This window comes from Sarcophilus harrisii, chromosome 2 (assembly GCF_902635505.1).
Source record: "Sarcophilus harrisii chromosome 2, mSarHar1.11, whole genome shotgun sequence".
In the NCBI taxonomy this organism is placed as follows: domain Eukaryota; kingdom Metazoa; phylum Chordata; class Mammalia; order Dasyuromorphia; family Dasyuridae; genus Sarcophilus; species Sarcophilus harrisii.
The window spans coordinates 503,335,929-503,354,847 of record NC_045427.1 but is presented as its reverse complement, the minus strand read 5'-3'; the positions used below and the strand labels follow the sequence as shown (position 1 = coordinate 503,354,847).

Below are 18,919 nucleotides of genomic sequence, written 5' to 3'. Positions count from 1 at the left end.
TTGACTGACTTAATGGCAGGTTTCCAGTTTGTCTCAATTTGGGTGCTAGCTTTTCAGACAGTTCCCTTTCCTATTACAATTGAGCTCTCAACCTTGTGAAGTTCTTGGACAGATAAAGTTAATTACTATAGTTCTTAATTGGATTTATTGTTCACTTATTTAGTCTGGTGTGATTTTTTTTGGCTTGTTTTGCTGTACTAAGTATGGGTGAACTGAGCTGCTTGACTGTTTGAGCAGCCATCTTTGCTAAATTCAGTAGTCTTACTGTATTCTCTTCTGGTTACAGCATACTTGGTGTACTATGTTCATTCTCCAGTACTATGTTTTAGGAGTGGCAGTGATAAACTGAGGAGTACGTAGAGAAGAGTGATTAGAATGATGAAGAAGCCATGTCATGTGATGGACCAGTTGAAGAAACTGAATTGTTTAGCTTGAAGAAAAGTCTTAAGATGTGTTTTGTGTGTGTGTGTGTGTATGTGGTGGTAGTAGTAGTAGGGTGTAGAAGGAGGGGAAGAAGACATGATTCTTGCTTTCCAAATTTCTGAGGCTCTATTTTGTGGAATAGAGATTGGACTTATTCTGCTTGATCTAAAGAAAGTAGTAATAGATTTAAGGGTTCTGATAAAGGCCTCATTTCTAAAATATATAAAGAATTGACTCAAATTTATACGGATTCAAGCCATTCTCCAATTAATAAATAGTCAAAGGATATGAGCAGGCAGTTTTCAGATGAAGAAATTGGAATTATTTCTAGTCATATGAAAAGGTGTTCTAAATCACCATAGATCAGAGAAATTAAGACAATTCTGAGATATCACTACACACTTCTCAGATTGGCTAAGATGACAGGAAAAGATAATGACAAATGTTGGAGGGGATGTGGGAAAACTGGGACACTCATATATTGGTGGAATTGTGAACAGATCCAACCATTCTGGAGACCAATTTGTAACTATGCCCAAAGAGTATTCCAATTGCATATCCTTTGACCCAGCAGTATTTCTACTGGGCTTATATCGCAAAGAGATCTTAAAGAAGGGAAAGGATCCATATGTGCAAAAATGTTTGTGGAGGCCCTTTTTGTAGTGGCAAGAAACTGAGTGGATTCCCATTAGTTGGAGAATAGCTGAATAAATTATATTATTTGAATGTTATGTAATATTATTGTTCTGTAAGAAATGATTAGCAGGATGATTTCAGAGAGGTCTGAAGAAACTTAACGTTATGATGCTAAGTGAAATAAGCAGAACCAGGAGATCATTGTTCACAACAAGAAGAAGATTATATGATGATCAATTCTGATGGATGTGGCTTTTTTCAACAATGAAATGATTTAGACCAGTTCCAATAATCTTGTGATAAAGTCATCTATCCTCAGAGAGAGGATAATGGGAACTGAGTGTGGATCACAACATAGATAGCACTCTTTTTGTTGTTTACTTGCATTTTTTTTCTCATTTATTTTTTCCTGTTTGACTTGATTTTTCTTCTGCAGCAGGATAATTGTATAAATACATATGCATATTTCTATCGTGTTCAACATTTATTGGATTACTTGCCATCTAGAGCAGGGGGTTGGGGAAGGGGAGAGAAAATTGGAAATCAAGTTTTTGTAAGGGTTAATGTTGAAAAATTATCCATGCATATGATTTGAAAATAAAAAAACTTTTAAAAAAGGATGTATTATAGAGGCAGATTTAGATGTGACTAGGGAAAAAAAGCACCAAAGAATTAGATCTAGTCACTAATGGAATACAGTTCCCTGGAGAAAGAAGAATTGGTTTTCCCCTCAGGAAAAGTATATTTGTGAAGGCTGGAAGATTTATTTTCCCTTTTATTATAAATGTGATTCTTGTTCAGAAATGTGGGCAGACTAGAAGGCCTTTGAGTTCCTTTATAATTTTTGTGAGTCTTTGTTTTTATTATTTCTTAGATATGAGAGGTGGACAGAGAAATGTCAAAAATAATAAGTTTTCAGACATGGAAGACTGGATAAAAATCAGATGTCGTGTAGTCAGAAGTACCATTTGATAACCTTTGGAAGAAATTTTCAGTAGAACAGTGGGGAAAGAAATTTGATTGCAGAGTATCAGGAAGAAGGCATGAATAGTGAGAAAATGGAGTTACTGGTTTTCTTCCAAGAAGTTAAACAATAAAAAGTATGGTGGAAGGGACACATGGGATATGAGACCTTTATAGTTAGAAGTAGCAAAGAAAGCTTCTCCTTTTTCCTTATTTAAGGATGAGGAGAGCTGGCATAAGTATAGCTAGGTAAGTTATTATATTAAATGCTAAGTGCTGGGAATACAAATACACGGGGAAAAAAAGGCTTTCTCCTCTCTAGGAGCTTTATATTCTAATAGGAGATGACAGTACTTAAGAGGGAGCTGGAAAGTCCTAAGGATCAGGAGGTAAGCTAGAAAAGAAGTGAATGGCCTAGATACTTCCTGAAATAATGATCCTGCGGAGGAACTAACCAGTCAGAGCAAGGGGTTGAGGTATGTCTCCAGTGTGATGAATCTGTGTGTATTTGTGGGCAAAGAGGATTAGAGAAAGGATCAGAAACAAGTAGATGACTACTCAAAAGTTCAGTTCTAGAAGAGATGGTAGAGAACTATTATCAACGACAAAGGCAGAGGGAGTAATCACAATATGGATGGTACCTTTTCTGCACCCAAAGGAAAGGAAAAGTACCTGTGATAGAGGAGGTCCCAGACTTTCTTTGTGGCTTGAGTGTTTTTTGTGAAGTGTAGCCTTAGGTCTTCTGCTCTACTGGTAGGACAAGTCCTATATTTGTTTTTGTCTTTGCTTCCAAATACATTGAGGTGCCTTGCCCTTGGGCACTTATAGAATGAATGAAAATGATGGTGGTAGTGGAATGAGCTTCTGGGAGAGGGGTAGAAAGGAAAGAAGAAAAAGTTTGGAATACTCTGGGGACTGAGAAAGTGGGATAAGGTTGAGTTAAGCAACAAGTGAAAGCCCAGCTTATCACATTGGGTAAAGTCAGCATGACTTAGTGGCTTTTCCCATTGAAGTAAGCAACTCTGGAGCAGGAGCTATAGTTATCTGGTATGGAGAATTGCAGGTCTGCAGTGACAGAAAGTCAGGAGGGCAAAGATGTTCTCTGAGTATATTAGCTAATGACACATTTAAGTAGTTTACTGTCCTTTGGGGTCAAGACTTGCTGATAGGGAGGTAAATGACAGCAGAATGTATAAGATGCAGTGGGAGAATGGACAGTGGATAAAGGAATTTGAACTAAAGACAAAGCGTAGTTTTAGCATGAATGAGAAAGTGGGATAGATGGAAGGATCAGAGTTCCTCCTAGAATGAATGTAAGTTCTCTTCCATAGACCATTTCTCTTTTGTTTTTGTAAGCCCAGTACTTGGCACATGCCTGGCATAGAGTAAATACTTGGGTATGTAATCTTGAATTTGTGATGCAAATTCCAGATTTTGTAGGCGGTATACAATTCTGAAAAATGAGGTCTAATGTGACCAATATCACTACCATGGTCTAGTGTGCATTAGAGTTGGATAAATGAGGGAATGACTAGAAGTTGCAGTCGAGGAATTAGAGTGAGAGGTCAGGTTATTAAGAAGGATTATTAGTATAAATATTTGAAACTCCTGGAGAAAATGTCAGGGAATATAGGCTGTAGACAAAGATAATGATCCAGATAGTAATATTATTAAAATAATTGGAAGAATGATCTTGGTAGATAAATGTAACAAGAATGGATAGGAGAGGATGCATATGACATAGCTAGAGATTGCATGAATAAAGTAACTTCTTAAGTGTTGAGAATAAAATAGGTTGTCATGACAAAAAAAATTATCACTAAGTTTCCAGCCTAATAATGATGAATGGCTTTATACTTTGGTTAGTCATTGGGCTGTAAATTCTAGCTGCGAACTAACTCAAGACGTTCTAGCTTGTAGAACTTGGCCAGAGATACTTATGTTCTATTGGCCTAGCCTTCAAGAATCCAGAGTTACCTCCATGGCACAATGAGATGGCAGTAAAATTTTTGTAGAGTTAATATGAGTTATAGAATATTATCAACAAAGATAACCATGTATCAAGTGCCATTCAGCAATATCCAACAACTGCATCATTGAAACAAGAAATGGGAATACCTTCGTTATGTAGGGAGAAGGATGGCCAGCAAGCTCTCCTTGTACCTGTGGAAATATCAAAAGATTTAAAAAAAGACTTCCAATATGATGAGTAGGTCATTTATGGAAGGAGGAAACATAGTGGAAGGAACCTGGGTTTAATTCCTTGCCTTCTGACACTTGCTACTTATACAAATCATTTAACTAATTCAGTTTCTTTTTCTTCATTGGTAAAATGAGGGTCTTGCACTAGAGATCTCTAAGTTCTCTATTGATTTATAGGAGGACATGGACAATAACTATATAGAATGAGAATGCACAATTGGGTTGTGATTTGCAGTACTTCCTACAATAGGACTATCTATAAAAGTCATTCACAATTCATTGAAATATTAATATCCTTTCTTTAAATGTAAATATTTATCTTCATATTGCTAGTAAGTGCTAGTAAGTGCTAATCTTTACTCTTTTTGTATCTATTAGTTCCTTCACTATTGCCTATAAACAATCAAATCTCCCTCATTCTTTTTTTTTTTTTTTTTTTTTTTTTGCTGAGACAATTGAGGTTAAGTGACTTTTGCCCAGGGTCACACAACTGGACCGTGTTAAGTGTCTGATACTAGATTTGAACTCAGGTCCTCCTGACTTCAGGGATAGTGCTTTATCCACTGCACCACCTAGCTGCTCCCAATCTCCCTTATTTTTAAAAATAAAAACAAAAACAAAAATTCATTAGATCCTACCATGTTCACTAGCTAATTTCCTAGATCTTTGTTTTCATTTGACATAAACTCCTGAAAAAGTCTACTACAATCAGTTCTTCCTTTTTTTCCTCTCATTCATTCTCTTCTAAAACTTCAGTGATCTGGGTTCTGACCCCATTGTTCAAATGAAATTGCCACAATTTCTTGTGTTCTCTTAATTGTCATATTTGATGGCCTTAATCATCATCCTTTTTGACTTCTCTACAGCATTTGATAACTGTTGATGTTCTTTAGAGTCAAACTCAGATCTGGATTATAGACTCAAGAGCTGGAAGGGAATACAGAGGTCATCTAGTGCAACCTCTTTGTTTAATGAATTCAATTAAAGTTAGTATGCATTTATTAAATGTCTTCTATATGCCAGGCACTATGCTAAATGCAATGCATTAAAGAAAAAGACAAAAGACAGTTCCTGCCCTCAAAGGAGTTTATAATCTAATTAGGGAGGCAGCATACAAATATATACAAAACAAGCTATATATAGGATATATAGGAAATAATTAGGAAGGCTTTGAGATTAAATAAGAAGTGAGATTTTTACTTGAGACCTAAAGGCAGCCAGGGTGGTCAAGTAGTTGGAGTGGAGCAGAATGGCCAGAGATCCAAGACATGGAATGTTTTGTTTGTGGAACAACTAGAACGGCACTAGATTAGAGAGGATGATATAAAAAGGCTGGAGAGGTTGAAAGGCACTAGATTATGAAGGGCTTTGATTGCCAAATAGAGGTCTTTTGACTCCAGAGACAGATTTATTTCTACTGGATCATGCTGCCTTCTGCTTCTAGACATTCTTTTTACTCTGGCTTTTCATGACCTAAAGTCATGATGAGAAAAAAAGTCTTGAACATCTTTCAAGAAATCAATAAGAAAAACTGCCCTGATATCTTGGAACTAGGGGGTAAAGTAGTCATTGAAAGAATCTGCCAATCATCTGAAAGAGATCCTAAAATGAAAACTCCAAGGAATATCATAGCTAAATTTCAGAATTCTCAGATTAAGGAGAAAATACTCTAAGCAACCAGAAAGAAATAATTCAGATATCAAGGAGCCACAATCAAGAGTACCCAATATTAGCAGCTTCCACATTAAAGGATTGTAGGGTCTGGAATATGATATTTCAGAAAGCAAAGGAGCTTGTTCTGCAACCAAGAATTAACTATCCAGAACAATTAAACATTATCTTTCAGAAGAAAAGATGGACATGCACTGAAATAGGGGATTTTCAGTTATTTCTGATGAAAAGAGAAGAGCTAAGTAGAAAAATTGATCTCCAAATACAACTCGAAAAAAGCATAGAAAAATAAATGGGGAAAACCCCCCCCCCCCAACAACAATTGTTTTTCGAAAGTTAAAATGTTCACATTTCTCTATGGGAAATGATACATATAACTCTTGAGATTTTTGTCAGGACAATTAGAGTATAATAACTTAGAGGGTGTAGATAAAAATTGACTTTAGTGTGATGATATAAAAAAGAAATTAGGAGTGAAATAGGGATTATACTGAGAAAAGAGGAGAGAGGAAGTAAAATGTTGTAGATTACATCACTTGAGGAGGCACTAATGATCTATTACAATTGAAAGAAAGGATGAGTATTGTTTGAACCTTAATTCATCAGATTTGGCTCCAAGAGGGAATAACACATATTTTGTATGATATGAAAATTTGTCTCATTCTCTAGGCTAGTAGGAGGGGAAAAGGGGAGATTAATAGAAGGGAGGACAGACATAGAAGGGGAGAAGGATAAGAAAGGTGGGGCTGAAAACACATTGAGGGAGGTGGTATTCAGAAACAAGACACTAGTGAGGAAGGAAAGGATAAATGAAATAAGAGAGAAAAGTATAATTTGGAAGAAATAGAATGGTGGGAAATACCAAGTTAGTGATCTTAACTGTGAGTGTGAATGGGATGAACTCTCCTATAAAATGGAAGTGGATAGCAGAGTATTATTAAAAGCCAAAATCCCACAATATGTTATTTACAAGAAACACATTTGAAACAGAGATATGTACAGAGTAAAGGTAAAAGCTGGAGTAAGATCTATCATGCTTCAGCTGAAGTTTAAAAAAAAAAAAGGGGCAGGGGTAGCAATCCTGATCTCAGATCATGTAAAAGCAAAAATAGATCTAATTAAAACATTTATATATCCAGTCCTAGTCTCTATCCTTAGCTTTGTTCCTTTGAGTTTTGGAGTAAATGTTTTGTAGGAAGAATCTCAGACTCCCCATGTCCAAAATAACTCATTATCTTTTCCTTCTAAGCTCTCTCCCTTCTCCCAGTTTCATCATCTCTGTGTTATCTTGATTCTTCTTTATAGATCACCTTACAATATCAATTGTTGTATTTTTTCTCTGTTATTGGAGAAGGAAATGATAAATCACTCCAGTATCAAGTAACTTTCACATGGAGTCTCATATCTGATTGACTCAACTTAAAAACATCAACATCAACATCTATAATATTTTTAGTGTATAATTCCCTTCTCTTAGCTCACACAGCTAAATCTACCTCTTTTCTCTTTTTCACATCTCATTTGTATTACTGGAGTAGCTTTCTGATTGTTCTCCTTGTGTAAAATTTTTGTTTTTCCCCATTCCAATATATCTTCCACTCAGCTGCCAAATTAATATTTGTAAGGCATGACTATGTCTTCCTTGCTTAATAAATTTTAGTAAATCCCTGTTATCTTGAGGGTCAAATATAAAGTCCTCTTTTTGACATTTAAAACTCTTTACAACCTGGACCCTTCCTCTCCTTTCAGCCTAATTACATTCAGTCTCTCCTTTGCTCTATATCCTTTGCTCTATAATCCAGTCATATTGGTGGACTGCTCTTTTCATGCACCATTCCATTTTCAGTGCCTTTGTATTGTCTGTCATCATGCCTGGAAAGCTCTCTTTTTTAACCCCTGACTTAAAAATCCTGACTTCCTTTGAGACTTCTGGTAGTCTTTTCAAGCTCTTTCTTTGCTTTTTCCCCTTTCTTCCCACCCCCACCATCCTGTCTTAGGGTTTCCTGATTTTGTATGTTCTGATATTGCCTTCTCTATTAGAATGTGCTCTCCTTGAAGGCAGGGATGATTTTTCTTTGTCTCTTATGCACTTAGCACTGTTTCTTCCAAATGCTTGTTGTTTGATTTAGAAACCTGGAGAACTGGGACAAAATCTTTTGGATTTATCTGATCTTTAAATTAGAGCAAAGGGTAGCCTTCTCTTGATGTATTAAATATCTTAGAAGGTATTAAATACCTTAGGTATTTATACATGCCCTAAGATACAAGAATGATGATGGTAACATTGTGACTTCATAGGAAGGATTACCATTTTATCAAATGAAATGTTTGTGAAATGCTTAACACAGTGCCTGGTACAGTTAGTACTATATAAATATGGTCATATTCTAATAGCATTCTTTAACTGTTTCTTTTCTCAACTTTGCTTCCTTGATTTATAGTTGTAATGCAAGTATTAGGAGAAAAAAAAGTAAATGTGCATTAAAAAATATATGAATCTATATAGATTTTCTATTTTAAAGTACATATTTAATTTTAAAATACATATTAAATTTAACATTATAGCACCAATATTTGTGTCTTCTTCAGCTTCTTTCTGTTCTCTTCTGTATATTTTAAAAAATTTCATTGATAGTTTTTACACAACTTAGCCTCCCTTTTAACACATAGAGTCAAATAGAACAAATTCACATATAGCACATCTGAAAATTGCATCTCATTTTTGTACTTAAGGTCCATCATCTATTCTTCCAGGAGATGAGAAATGTTTCAGCATTAGTCCCTGGAGAGGTGATTTGTCATTGTAAAGTACATTGATCAGAGTTCTCTGAAAAATACTTCTTTTTACTGAAAGAGCATGGGACACAGAATTAGATGATTTGAGTTCAAATGCAAGTAACAACATTTATTTATGTGACCTTTGCCTCTATGGGCTTCAGTTTCCTCATTTCCAAAAAAGGAATGATAGAAATAATACCCACCTGTATGAGAACTCACAAAATTGTTATAAAGATGAAAAAAGAAAGAAAATTATTTCCTTTATAATATATTATAGTCATTGTATAAATTATTGTTCTGGTTCTGTTCACTGTACTTATGTTTTAGTTCAAACAAGTTTTTCCAAGTTTCTTTGAATCCATTCAATTTGTTTTCTTATGGTGCAGTCATATTACATTATATCCAGATGCCACAATTTGTTCATCCATTCCCCAACTGATGGAGACTTTTCTACATTAATTTTTTTGTACATTAATTTAACTTACCTACCATTGGTATCCAGTCATAATGAATTCTTTTATAAATACTTATATACACAGGCAATGTGATGTGGTGGAGAGGATACTAGACATAAGAATAAGGAAAACCTTAGTACACACTGTACTTTAGGCCATGAGCCATGTAACCCCTAGCAACTTATTTAATTCCTGTGGCCCAGACTATGACCCTTTGAGGTCCTTTTACATTTTTAGTTCTATGATACTGTGGCTCATTTCTCCTAAATTAAGTTTGAGGTTGTGAATTATTAATTTATACAGGATTACCATAATGCTGCCATTAATCTCAATTTGGTCACATTATCTGTAATGATACACCAAGGCTGCTTTATTTATTTTTTTATTACTACTACTTTTGGATATATCTTAGATTTCATTAGGGAGTGGTAGTTTTACTGGGCAGTATGTGGCTAATAGAAATCTCTGAATTATGACCCTGATACTGAAGAATACAGGCCTTTCTAAACGATTTCCCACTTTATTTTAAAATTTACATTACTTTAAAAGATACTTGTGAGTCTTGAATTTTAACATTTAAAAATTGTTTATAGGATTATTAAATGAGAAGTAATAGATAACCTTTGAAAGAAATGTTTTTGTGCGGGTTCTTAACACACAAATTCATATAGTTGCAAAAGAGGAAGGAGATGATGTTGAGAAATATGAAAATAGAAAGAAGTAAACTCAGAATTTTAGAGTTGGAAAAGGACGCTAGAAATATTAGAAAAGGACACTAGAAATATCCTGGCCCAATTATGTGGATTGCTTATTATAATCATGTTTATTTGCTTATTACTTTTATAATTTTATACATAATTATATATATTTGTTCATTATAATTAATTTTTTCAGGAGTTTAATTCTATATTACATAAAATATTGCTGTTGCTATGTCTACCCAGTAGGAAGAGAAAGGATCTTAAATGCTTTTGTTTATTTTATCATGTAAATTTTTTAAAATTTTGTAATTGATAGTATAACTATATTAATTTCATATATAATAAAATATAATTTGAACTAAATCTTTTGGAGGAAATTCTTTAAATATTACACCATTTTGTATAATGTGCAAATTATATAACCCAAAATGTTTCTTTTTTAGGCATATGGATCAGGCTGTGATATTGTTATTTTGGCCAATGACTTCGAATGTGTGCAGATCATCCCTGGTGCTAAACATGGAAACATCCAAGTCAGCTGTGTGGAGTGCTCCAACCAGCATGGAAGAGTAAGGAATTTAGTAACTTTGTTTAAACGAAAAAACAATTCCTAACAACCTTAGTAAATTGTAAAAGATAATCTACTGTTGAACATAAGGTAGAAACTGCAAAAGAACTAAATCTTTATCTTGTGGGTGGAGATAAACTGCTAAGTGCTGCTAAGTTGATATAGTCATTTAGAAAGAAATTCAAAGGACTTCTAGCAGTTTTTTACTGGATGGAACTAAAAATCATCCCATCTTTTTTTTTTTTTTCTCCATGTCATTTTTAGAGCCTCTTTCACATTTAAATCATATCCTTGTTTCTGTCCCGCCCTTCCATGTTTCTTCCCCTTCTTGAACTTCTCCCTTGTCCGCCAAAAAAACCCTCAACCAAAAACTCAAACATAAATACCACACAGATCCAAGGAATCCAGCCAAAGTTCAATTCAAAACCTCTGAAGAATTGTTAACATTTAATAATATCACATAATTAATTAAGAATATTTTATAATATATATGAAAAGAAAGTACTGTTCTAGAATAGATAAGCATCCTCATTTGTATCTTGCATCAACTTTGATTTTTATAAATTCAGTGTGTGTTAAATGATAATTTTATAAAATAAATTCTGAGGCAGCTATGATTCCATTTTAATGAGTTTGATAAATAACATTGGGTGGCCCTTCTGTATCATTAAAACAGAAAAATAAGATTTCTATCTGCAGAAACAATGTTTAAATAATCAGTTTTTAAGAAACTGCTTATTATCACATATCTTAAAATTTTATTAAATTTTGAGTCTATTGAAATAATTGTGGTTGATCAACCTTTTAAAAACCTAGAAATGCCCAATGAGAAATTATGTATTCTTAATTCAAAATCTACCCACTGGAAACGGATACAAGTTGAAGATATACTTAATACTGTAGCATATTAACTATAATTATTCTTCAATTTTCTTTGATGACTTTTGATCTAGCTTGTCCTCTATATATTTCTATCAGCCTATTGCAGGGAAATAAGAAGGATTTCACATTTGTTTCATACATTTTGCAGTGTTCTATATTAGCATAAAGTCAGATTATTTTAGATACTTGTAGAAAAAAAACTGTTCATTGTATGACATTCAACGAAGGAATTTCAATAGATTATTTATGGGCCCATGTGTTTAAGTGATAACCAGTACTGACAAATAACTTGGCAATACAGTTTTTTTAAAATACAGAGTTGCCTTTATTAAAATACACTGACATATACCTTCCAAACTTACTAAAAAAAAAAAAATCAAAACAAAACAAAGAAATCCAGGCAAAATTGTGAAATTTGAATAATTTGTCTTTTTTTTTTTTTCCCATTTCACTCACAGTGACAACTACTCATATTTTTCCATTCCAACAAAAGAGCTTCTCAATTTTCTTCTGTATAAGTATTCTATCTTTGTTAATTGACTACTGATACTTTGAAATTCATCCACATTCAAATATTAAACAACCTTCACATTTTAAAAGCAAATTTCTGTGGAATAAATCCTAACTTAGACATTTAATAGTTTATGATCTCTGGGCAAGTCTCCTCTATAAAATGGGGGGCTGGACTTTGTATCCTCCTAAATGGCCTTTCCCAACTCTAAATTTATTCTTCAATGAAGGGAATATCTTTTGTTTACATTAAGTTGCTTTCATAATTCACTAAGCTAGAGAAGAATTTTTTTTTTCTTTAAGGGAGCTGAAATTACATTGGGTCTTTTCAGCTGGCCCGACTTCTATCACTTCTCTTATCTGAGAATAAACCGAAAGTTGTCATGCTGGGAACTGCTGATTATAGAGGAACTTGCTTCTTCTTCATGTGCCTTTTTTACTGCAGCCTTATCCCCTTCTTTCCTTTGTCTCCCCTCCTCTGTTTGTTCAGACTCCCAGATAAATGTTTTTTACTTTTGTTGTGTCTTTGATGTATCTTATTTTTAATGAGCAGTTGATGATTTATGTGATATCCTAGAATATCCATAATTATGCTTCCTGTGTTTTGGTGATTTCTTACAAAGTATATTGTAAATATAGCTTTAAGAAAAATATTACTGTATTTAAGATTCTCATAAGCAGAATTATAATTCTCTTTGAATAAGTCAGTTGTGAATTCAGGATGGAAAATCCTGTTTATTTTTCCTATTACAGAAGGGATTTTGGGGTGTTATAAGATATGGTTCAATAAAATATTTTTGGGCAGTCATAATTTTGTGATTATGTACAGTTAGCTTACATGTTTATGTAAGAAGATATTTTAATTTCTTTTTATAATTATTGACATTTTATTCTTTTTCAGATTGCAGCTTCATATGGAAATGCTGTTTGCATTTTTGAACCCTTGGGTATCAATTCTCACAAGAGAAATTGTGTAAGTAATTAATGCAGTACAAGTCCTTGGTGTTTTAGCTATCTGAACTTTAGTCAATTTTCTAGAGTTGATAATGGGAGGTTTTATAAAACAGTCAAATTAAAAGGTTTTTAGTTTCAAGAAGTGGAAGAAGTTATAATGGTGTATATAGGAAATAATAAGTCTTCCAATACCATTATGTGGAAAGGGGATTAGTTGTTTTTGTAGTACTGGAGGGCAGAATGATCACTGGGAGGCAGATTTTGTCTCAGTATAAAGTAATAATTAAAACTTAATATGTAATAATTGGAACCATCCCAAAATAGAATAGGGTGCCTTGTGAATTAGTAAAGTGTTCAAAAAGAAGTTGTAGACCTACTGCCCAAGTTCCAAATAAGTTGTGATTTTTATCAGCGTAGAAACTATTCCCAAGAATGAAATCTTATATCCTTGACATAAAATATATTGATTATTGAAGGTTATATTTCTAGTTTCCTCCTATTTTGTGTCATTTTGAACAGTTTCATTCAGTTTATTCTCCAAGTTTTAGAGAGTTTGAGTTTGAGCTCTCAATAGGTCATGCAGTTAATAGATTTAGCAAGTAATTGGAGATGTCATATTAGAGAAAGATGTGGACTGGATATATAGATTTGGAAGTTGGTTTTGTAGAGCTACAGATGAACCTGTGAAAATGAATGTGATACAGGAATGGAGGTTGTTAAGAATAGATGGTGGATGTAATGTTGCACACATTGTTAGATGCAGATGTTTCATTGGTTGTTTTTGATAACTTTTTCTGTATTATAAGGGAATATTAGGATGTTATTTTTGGAAATAGTGACAGTATTTTTTAAAAATAAAAGGCATTAAAGTAACTTATTTTTAAAAAAAAATGAAGGCTAACCAAAACCCAGTATGTGATAATTTTTCCCTTCTTTCATTATTATTCCCCATTTCCAGTTTTAGAAGTGAAAATATCAAAGAGATAATGAACAGATTGTTCAAATACATATATTACAGTACTAATGCTTATGTATTACTCTTGTGTTTTTTTTTTATTATTATTTTGTTAAGTTTAATTTCTATTTAGGTCTTGGATCTAGAAGCTTATATTCAGTTCTATTGTACCAGACATATATCAAGTAAAGCAATTAAAAGTTCAAAATATTATTTAAAAGTGAATAATCTTCCTATTATGTAATATTTTAAATTTAATTATTATTTTGTAGAATAATAGTTGTAAACATTAATAAACATTTCTGTTTGTGGGACTTAATAAAGAAATCTTATAAAATGTCCATTGATTTCTGTTCTGATTTTCCTGTATTTTATTCTCAATGAGGAAAATGTGCTAATTCAGTGATAGTTATTTTATTTGCTTGGTTTTTTAGGATTTACATAATTTTTTTTTATATTCTAGCAAATCAAGTGTCAATGGCTTAAAACTGGACAATTTTTTCTGAGTTCTGTGACTTACAACTTAGCATGGGATCCCCAAGGTAATTAGAAATGAGGAAATATCAACCGTTTGCTTCAACTTGTAGTTACACATTGTTTTAAATGTTTGATTATTTGGTTGAAATTAATAGTTACTCATGTGAATAATGAATATTATCAACAGAATCTAGGTTTTCGGGGGGGGGGAACAATGAACAAATAATTGTGTTTCCTAATACTGTATGTATTTTTTTTATATATATAATTGTTTATAACAGGTGCTAATCATTTTAAAATGTCTTTCAGAAAAGAATGAAAAATTTTATCTTATTCTTTTTTAGTTTTTCTTTTCCTAGTATTATTTTATTTTTCCAGTTGCTTATAAAGGTCATTTTTATAAGATTTTGGTTTCAAAACCTTTTCTCCCTCCTTTTCTTACCTTCCCCCAGACTGTAAACAATGTGATATAGGTTTTATAGGTTTTATATGTACATTGGTCATGTTGTGAAAGAAAAATCAGAACAAAAGGGAAAAACCCCAAGAAAGAAAAAAGCAAACAGCAGCAACAACAAAAAGGTTGAAAATAGTATGCTTTGTTTGGCATTCAGTCTCTATAGTTTCTCTCTCTAGATGGCATTTTCTATCCCAAGTTTCTTGAAATTGTCTTGCATCACTGTGTTGCTGAGAAGAACTAACTCTCACAGTTGATCACATTATTTTGCTGTGGTTGAGTATAGTTTTCTTCTGGTTCTGTTCATTTCACTCAGCCAGCATCAATCAGTTCATGTAAATCTTTCCAGGCTTTTCTGAAATCAGCCTGCTAAAATGAAAAATTTTAGATAATTATCTCCCCAGCTAACTTCTACATTTATTGTTAATTTAAATATCTCTGAGACAGAATTAAAAACATTACACAAAATGGAAAGAAAATTCCCAGCCTTTGGTTTCCATGTGTATTCCAGGAAATTAGCATCTTTAATTTAAAAATATTTGAAACTTCTATGAAGACCTTTGTAACTGGAGAACAATGAGAAATTCTTAGAGAATGGTTTTGTATATTGGAAGGAACCCTGAAGTTGGAGGAAAAAGACCTGATTTTGAATTCTCTTTCACTTGCTGGCCAAATGACCCTGAATAAATCACTCAGTTTCTGAGCTTCATGTTCCTTTTCTGTAATGTTGGGATTATAGTGACAAGTTGTGAAGATCAAATGAGAACATAGTGTGTTTTGTAAACCAAAAAAAATTATGTAAATGGTTCTTATTTTTCAAGCCCATAAGCTGTGACTAGGAAGGCTTAGTTGATTTTTTATAAGTCATATACAAAAGCAATCTTTTGTTTTGTATTTATATTTCATAATGTTTTCAAGACATATGAAAAATTGGTTGAGGGGATATTAGGCTTTCTGTGATTTTTGACTAGACCTTGACTAGTAAATAGTTTGTCCTACTTTCGGGTGAGTTTCAGAGAAATAAAATAGTCTCCTAATTTCTTTCACAAACTGAATTCTTTCGTAGCAACAGAACATTTTTCCATAACTGGGCTGGAGAGGTGAATCTCGTAAAAAATCTTTCTATTGTGGATAATATTGCCTCAGTAATTCTCTAATGTTAATTTATAATGAAAACATGTTGTAATTATTGCATGTATTTTTCTTTGTGGAGTTAATAAAATGGCTTTTAGAATAGTATCTTTTATTTTCCTAGTATATTCCCTTTATTTTATCTTTTTATGTTTTTTAAAGGCATGTCTAGATGAAATCACATTGCATATTCTTTAAATAACTTTTCAATTTTCAGGTAACAGGTTGTTAACAGCAACTGATTTGGTACAGTTATGGGCTCCTCCAGAGAGTGACATTCTAGAAGAAGAAGAGGAAATTGATCAGGTTAAAGATAATAAAATTCCTCCTGTTTTAAATGATTGGAAGTGCATCTGGCAATGCAAGTAAGTTAGCAAATCTGCTTCCTCTGTAGTTCGACTAAATGACCTCTTAAGGTCTTTATTGAGGTTTATCAGTGGGCATATGATTTTAATTGATGTTTCTTAATAGAGATGTTCTCTTAATAAAACTTGTAATTTTGTGTTGCATTTTATTTAGATGTGTTAATCCAAACAGTAATGTTTCTGGAAATAGACAATCTGTATTGTATTTGATTATTCTTGATAGTTATAATGATAGCAGTAGCCCTAGTACTTTTGTTTATGGATGGGGATATGTGTGTGTCTGGTTTTAATCATGAGGGGCTGGGATAATTGAAGTATTGTCCACAGTAATAATGAAGTCGAGAATGGGACGAGATTAGGAAAAGGTAAGCTCAACTCTTGACATGTTGGATTGTAGGGGCTTGGGAGATCTGAGTGGAACTTTTCTAAAAGTATGATGTTTTCTCCTTGATAGGCAGAATTAAATTTTGATTATTGCTTTATTTTAAGAAATATTTCTAAAAAGTCATATTTTAAGAGAAGCAAAAATTGAAATATATAGCTGTAAAATGCTGTTTTGATCATTTATATATGTGAAAACATTTTATCTTCATTTCTTAGAACTTCAGTTTCTGTACATTTGATGGAATGGTCCCCTGATGGTGAATATTTTGCTACAGCTGGAAAGGTAAGGGTAAGAACAAAAACTCAAGGAAACATAATATTAAAACTGTGATTAATAATCCACACTTGGCAAACAAAAAGCAAATGTGCAAGAATTATAAGTGCTTTGCTTTTCCTTTACCCTGTTCTTCCTTTTCTACAATTCTAGCTCCTCCCTCCTCCCCCCATCCAATAATACCATCTAAGATTTGGTATGCCTGACTATTCTTTTAAGTGATTTTAACTTTTAGCAGTTGTTCAGTTAAAAAAAAAATGATTTGAACTAGTCTCTTTTAGCCTTATTGATTAGAAATTCAGATAGGTGCAAAATTCTCATTGCTTAAATGCACATAAAACTGAGAATAAGATTCGGAACATTCTTTCATCTAAGAATATTTCTAGAATCATTGACTTACACTAATTTGCAGTCTTCTTGAAGACATCTTTATGTCTTCCTTCACTGCTTAGCCAAGGGATTTTTATACAATAGATGTTCAATAAAAATGTATTTTGTTGTATTAAATGGTATTTTAAATCAGGAGTTTTGGGGATATATTTTGATCTGCTGTCTGACTGCCCTTGAAGATTTTCTAGGTGCCTTACATAAAAAGACATCTTTCTTTATAAGGGCTTTTGAGACTGTCATATGGGACTCTTGGGAGAACTCTTTCATTATAAAGGTTCTGGTGATCGCAGAGTGCTTTTGATTTAGACCCCTTGTGTAAGACCTTGTTTAACTTACTGAAATATCATTTCAATATTGGGAGCGAGTACTCAGATCCTATTGTTATTAAGTATTTATTAATACAAAGTACTGTGTTAAAGTCCAGGGTCTATCTGAAACTGTTCTTCAGTGAACTCTGCTATGATGGTTTTCCTTTTTAAACAATTCTATATCAAGTTGCCAAGAATATTCTTTTGGAGCTCTGGAATTTGTCCTGGAATAAATGCTATATTGAGGATCATCATAGGATGACAATTCTAGAGGTGGCAAAAATCTTAGGAGTTATGTGGTTCAATGCCATCTCCCTTCTCCTCCCCTCCCTATTTTACAGATGAGGAAACTGAGGTCTGGAATTTTTTTTCACATTTCTTATGTTATATTGAATTAACTGAATATTAGGGAGAATGCTGAGTGTAGGACCAAAAAAATTCCTGGTTTCTCCTACTGTATCTTTTTAATTCATTTACTCTTCTTTGAAATTTTGTTAAGGTAAACTTTTTGATAATACTGATGACATAGTGTTAGGAAATTATGGTTGTTCTTTATTGACCTTAAACTTGGAACTGTTATTCTCTCTGCTTCCTCCCCTCGTTTCTCCATTCCCTAACTTAATTCTTGTGAGATTAAAATATATTTCACATGTAGGTTAGATTTTTAGTTCTGGGACATAGCACCAGAAATTCAGAATTCTTTTCTATTCCTCCTTTCTAAGATGCAGTCTATATTTATTTTTCATCTCTTTATATTATGCACATCCTTAAAGGCTCTGTTCGGATCTTCTTGTCCAAAGCCAGTCTTTGAGACTCTATTTGTTGTTCTTTAATTTTCTCTCTAGGTCTCTGTACCACTTAAAGTCAATGCTATGTAAATTATGACTTAATTGCAGTCTTTATTTGGTAAAGTCCTACTTACAGTCTTCATGATGGTGTGTGGAGGTGACTCTTTGTTCTTTTAATTTTGATTTTTTTTTCAGTTAACAAAAGCGGTAGCATTATATTTTGGTTCCATTAAAAACAGAACTTGGAGAAGTGACAATAGGTACTAAATACTTCTTTAAAAATATTTGATAATTTCTGTTTTTTTAAACTGTTTACACAAATGGGAAAGAAATGATCTCCTGGAAATATGGACTTGATACTTAAACCAAAGTAAGTCAAAAATAGAGAAAGAAAACTAGATTAATATCCCTAATAAGCATCAATAAAATTTTTTAAAACTAAATTAGCAAAGAATCTATTGTAACTTATCAAAAAGATGATATGGTCCCACCAGGTTGGATTAATACCAAGAATTCAAGGTTGATTTAATATAAGAAAAACTAGAAGTGTAGTAGACAAAATTAGTAGCAAGAAAATAAAATCTGTATCAATGAATACAGAAAAGGCTTTTTGATAAAGTACAGCACTCATTTCTGGTAAGGATGTTGAA

The 18,919-nt window shown here is 32.8% G+C and overlaps 1 protein-coding gene across 5 annotated transcripts in view; it reads left to right on the top strand.

The window, feature by feature from the left end:
- DMXL2 (Dmx like 2) overlaps nucleotides 1-18,919 on the top strand; it is a 150,628-nt gene that overhangs the window by 18,525 nt on the left and 113,184 nt on the right. For all 5 annotated transcript variants that reach the window (XM_031955201.1, XM_031955199.1, XM_031955200.1 and 2 more), the window contains exons 2-6: nucleotides 10,273-10,398; nucleotides 12,691-12,762; nucleotides 14,162-14,240; nucleotides 15,978-16,125; nucleotides 16,726-16,792. In XM_031955201.1, the coding sequence (XP_031811061.1) occupies nucleotides 10,273-10,398; nucleotides 12,691-12,762; nucleotides 14,162-14,240; nucleotides 15,978-16,125; nucleotides 16,726-16,792 (492 nt within the window). The remainder of the gene's footprint in view (nucleotides 1-10,272; nucleotides 10,399-12,690; nucleotides 12,763-14,161; nucleotides 14,241-15,977; nucleotides 16,126-16,725; nucleotides 16,793-18,919) is intronic.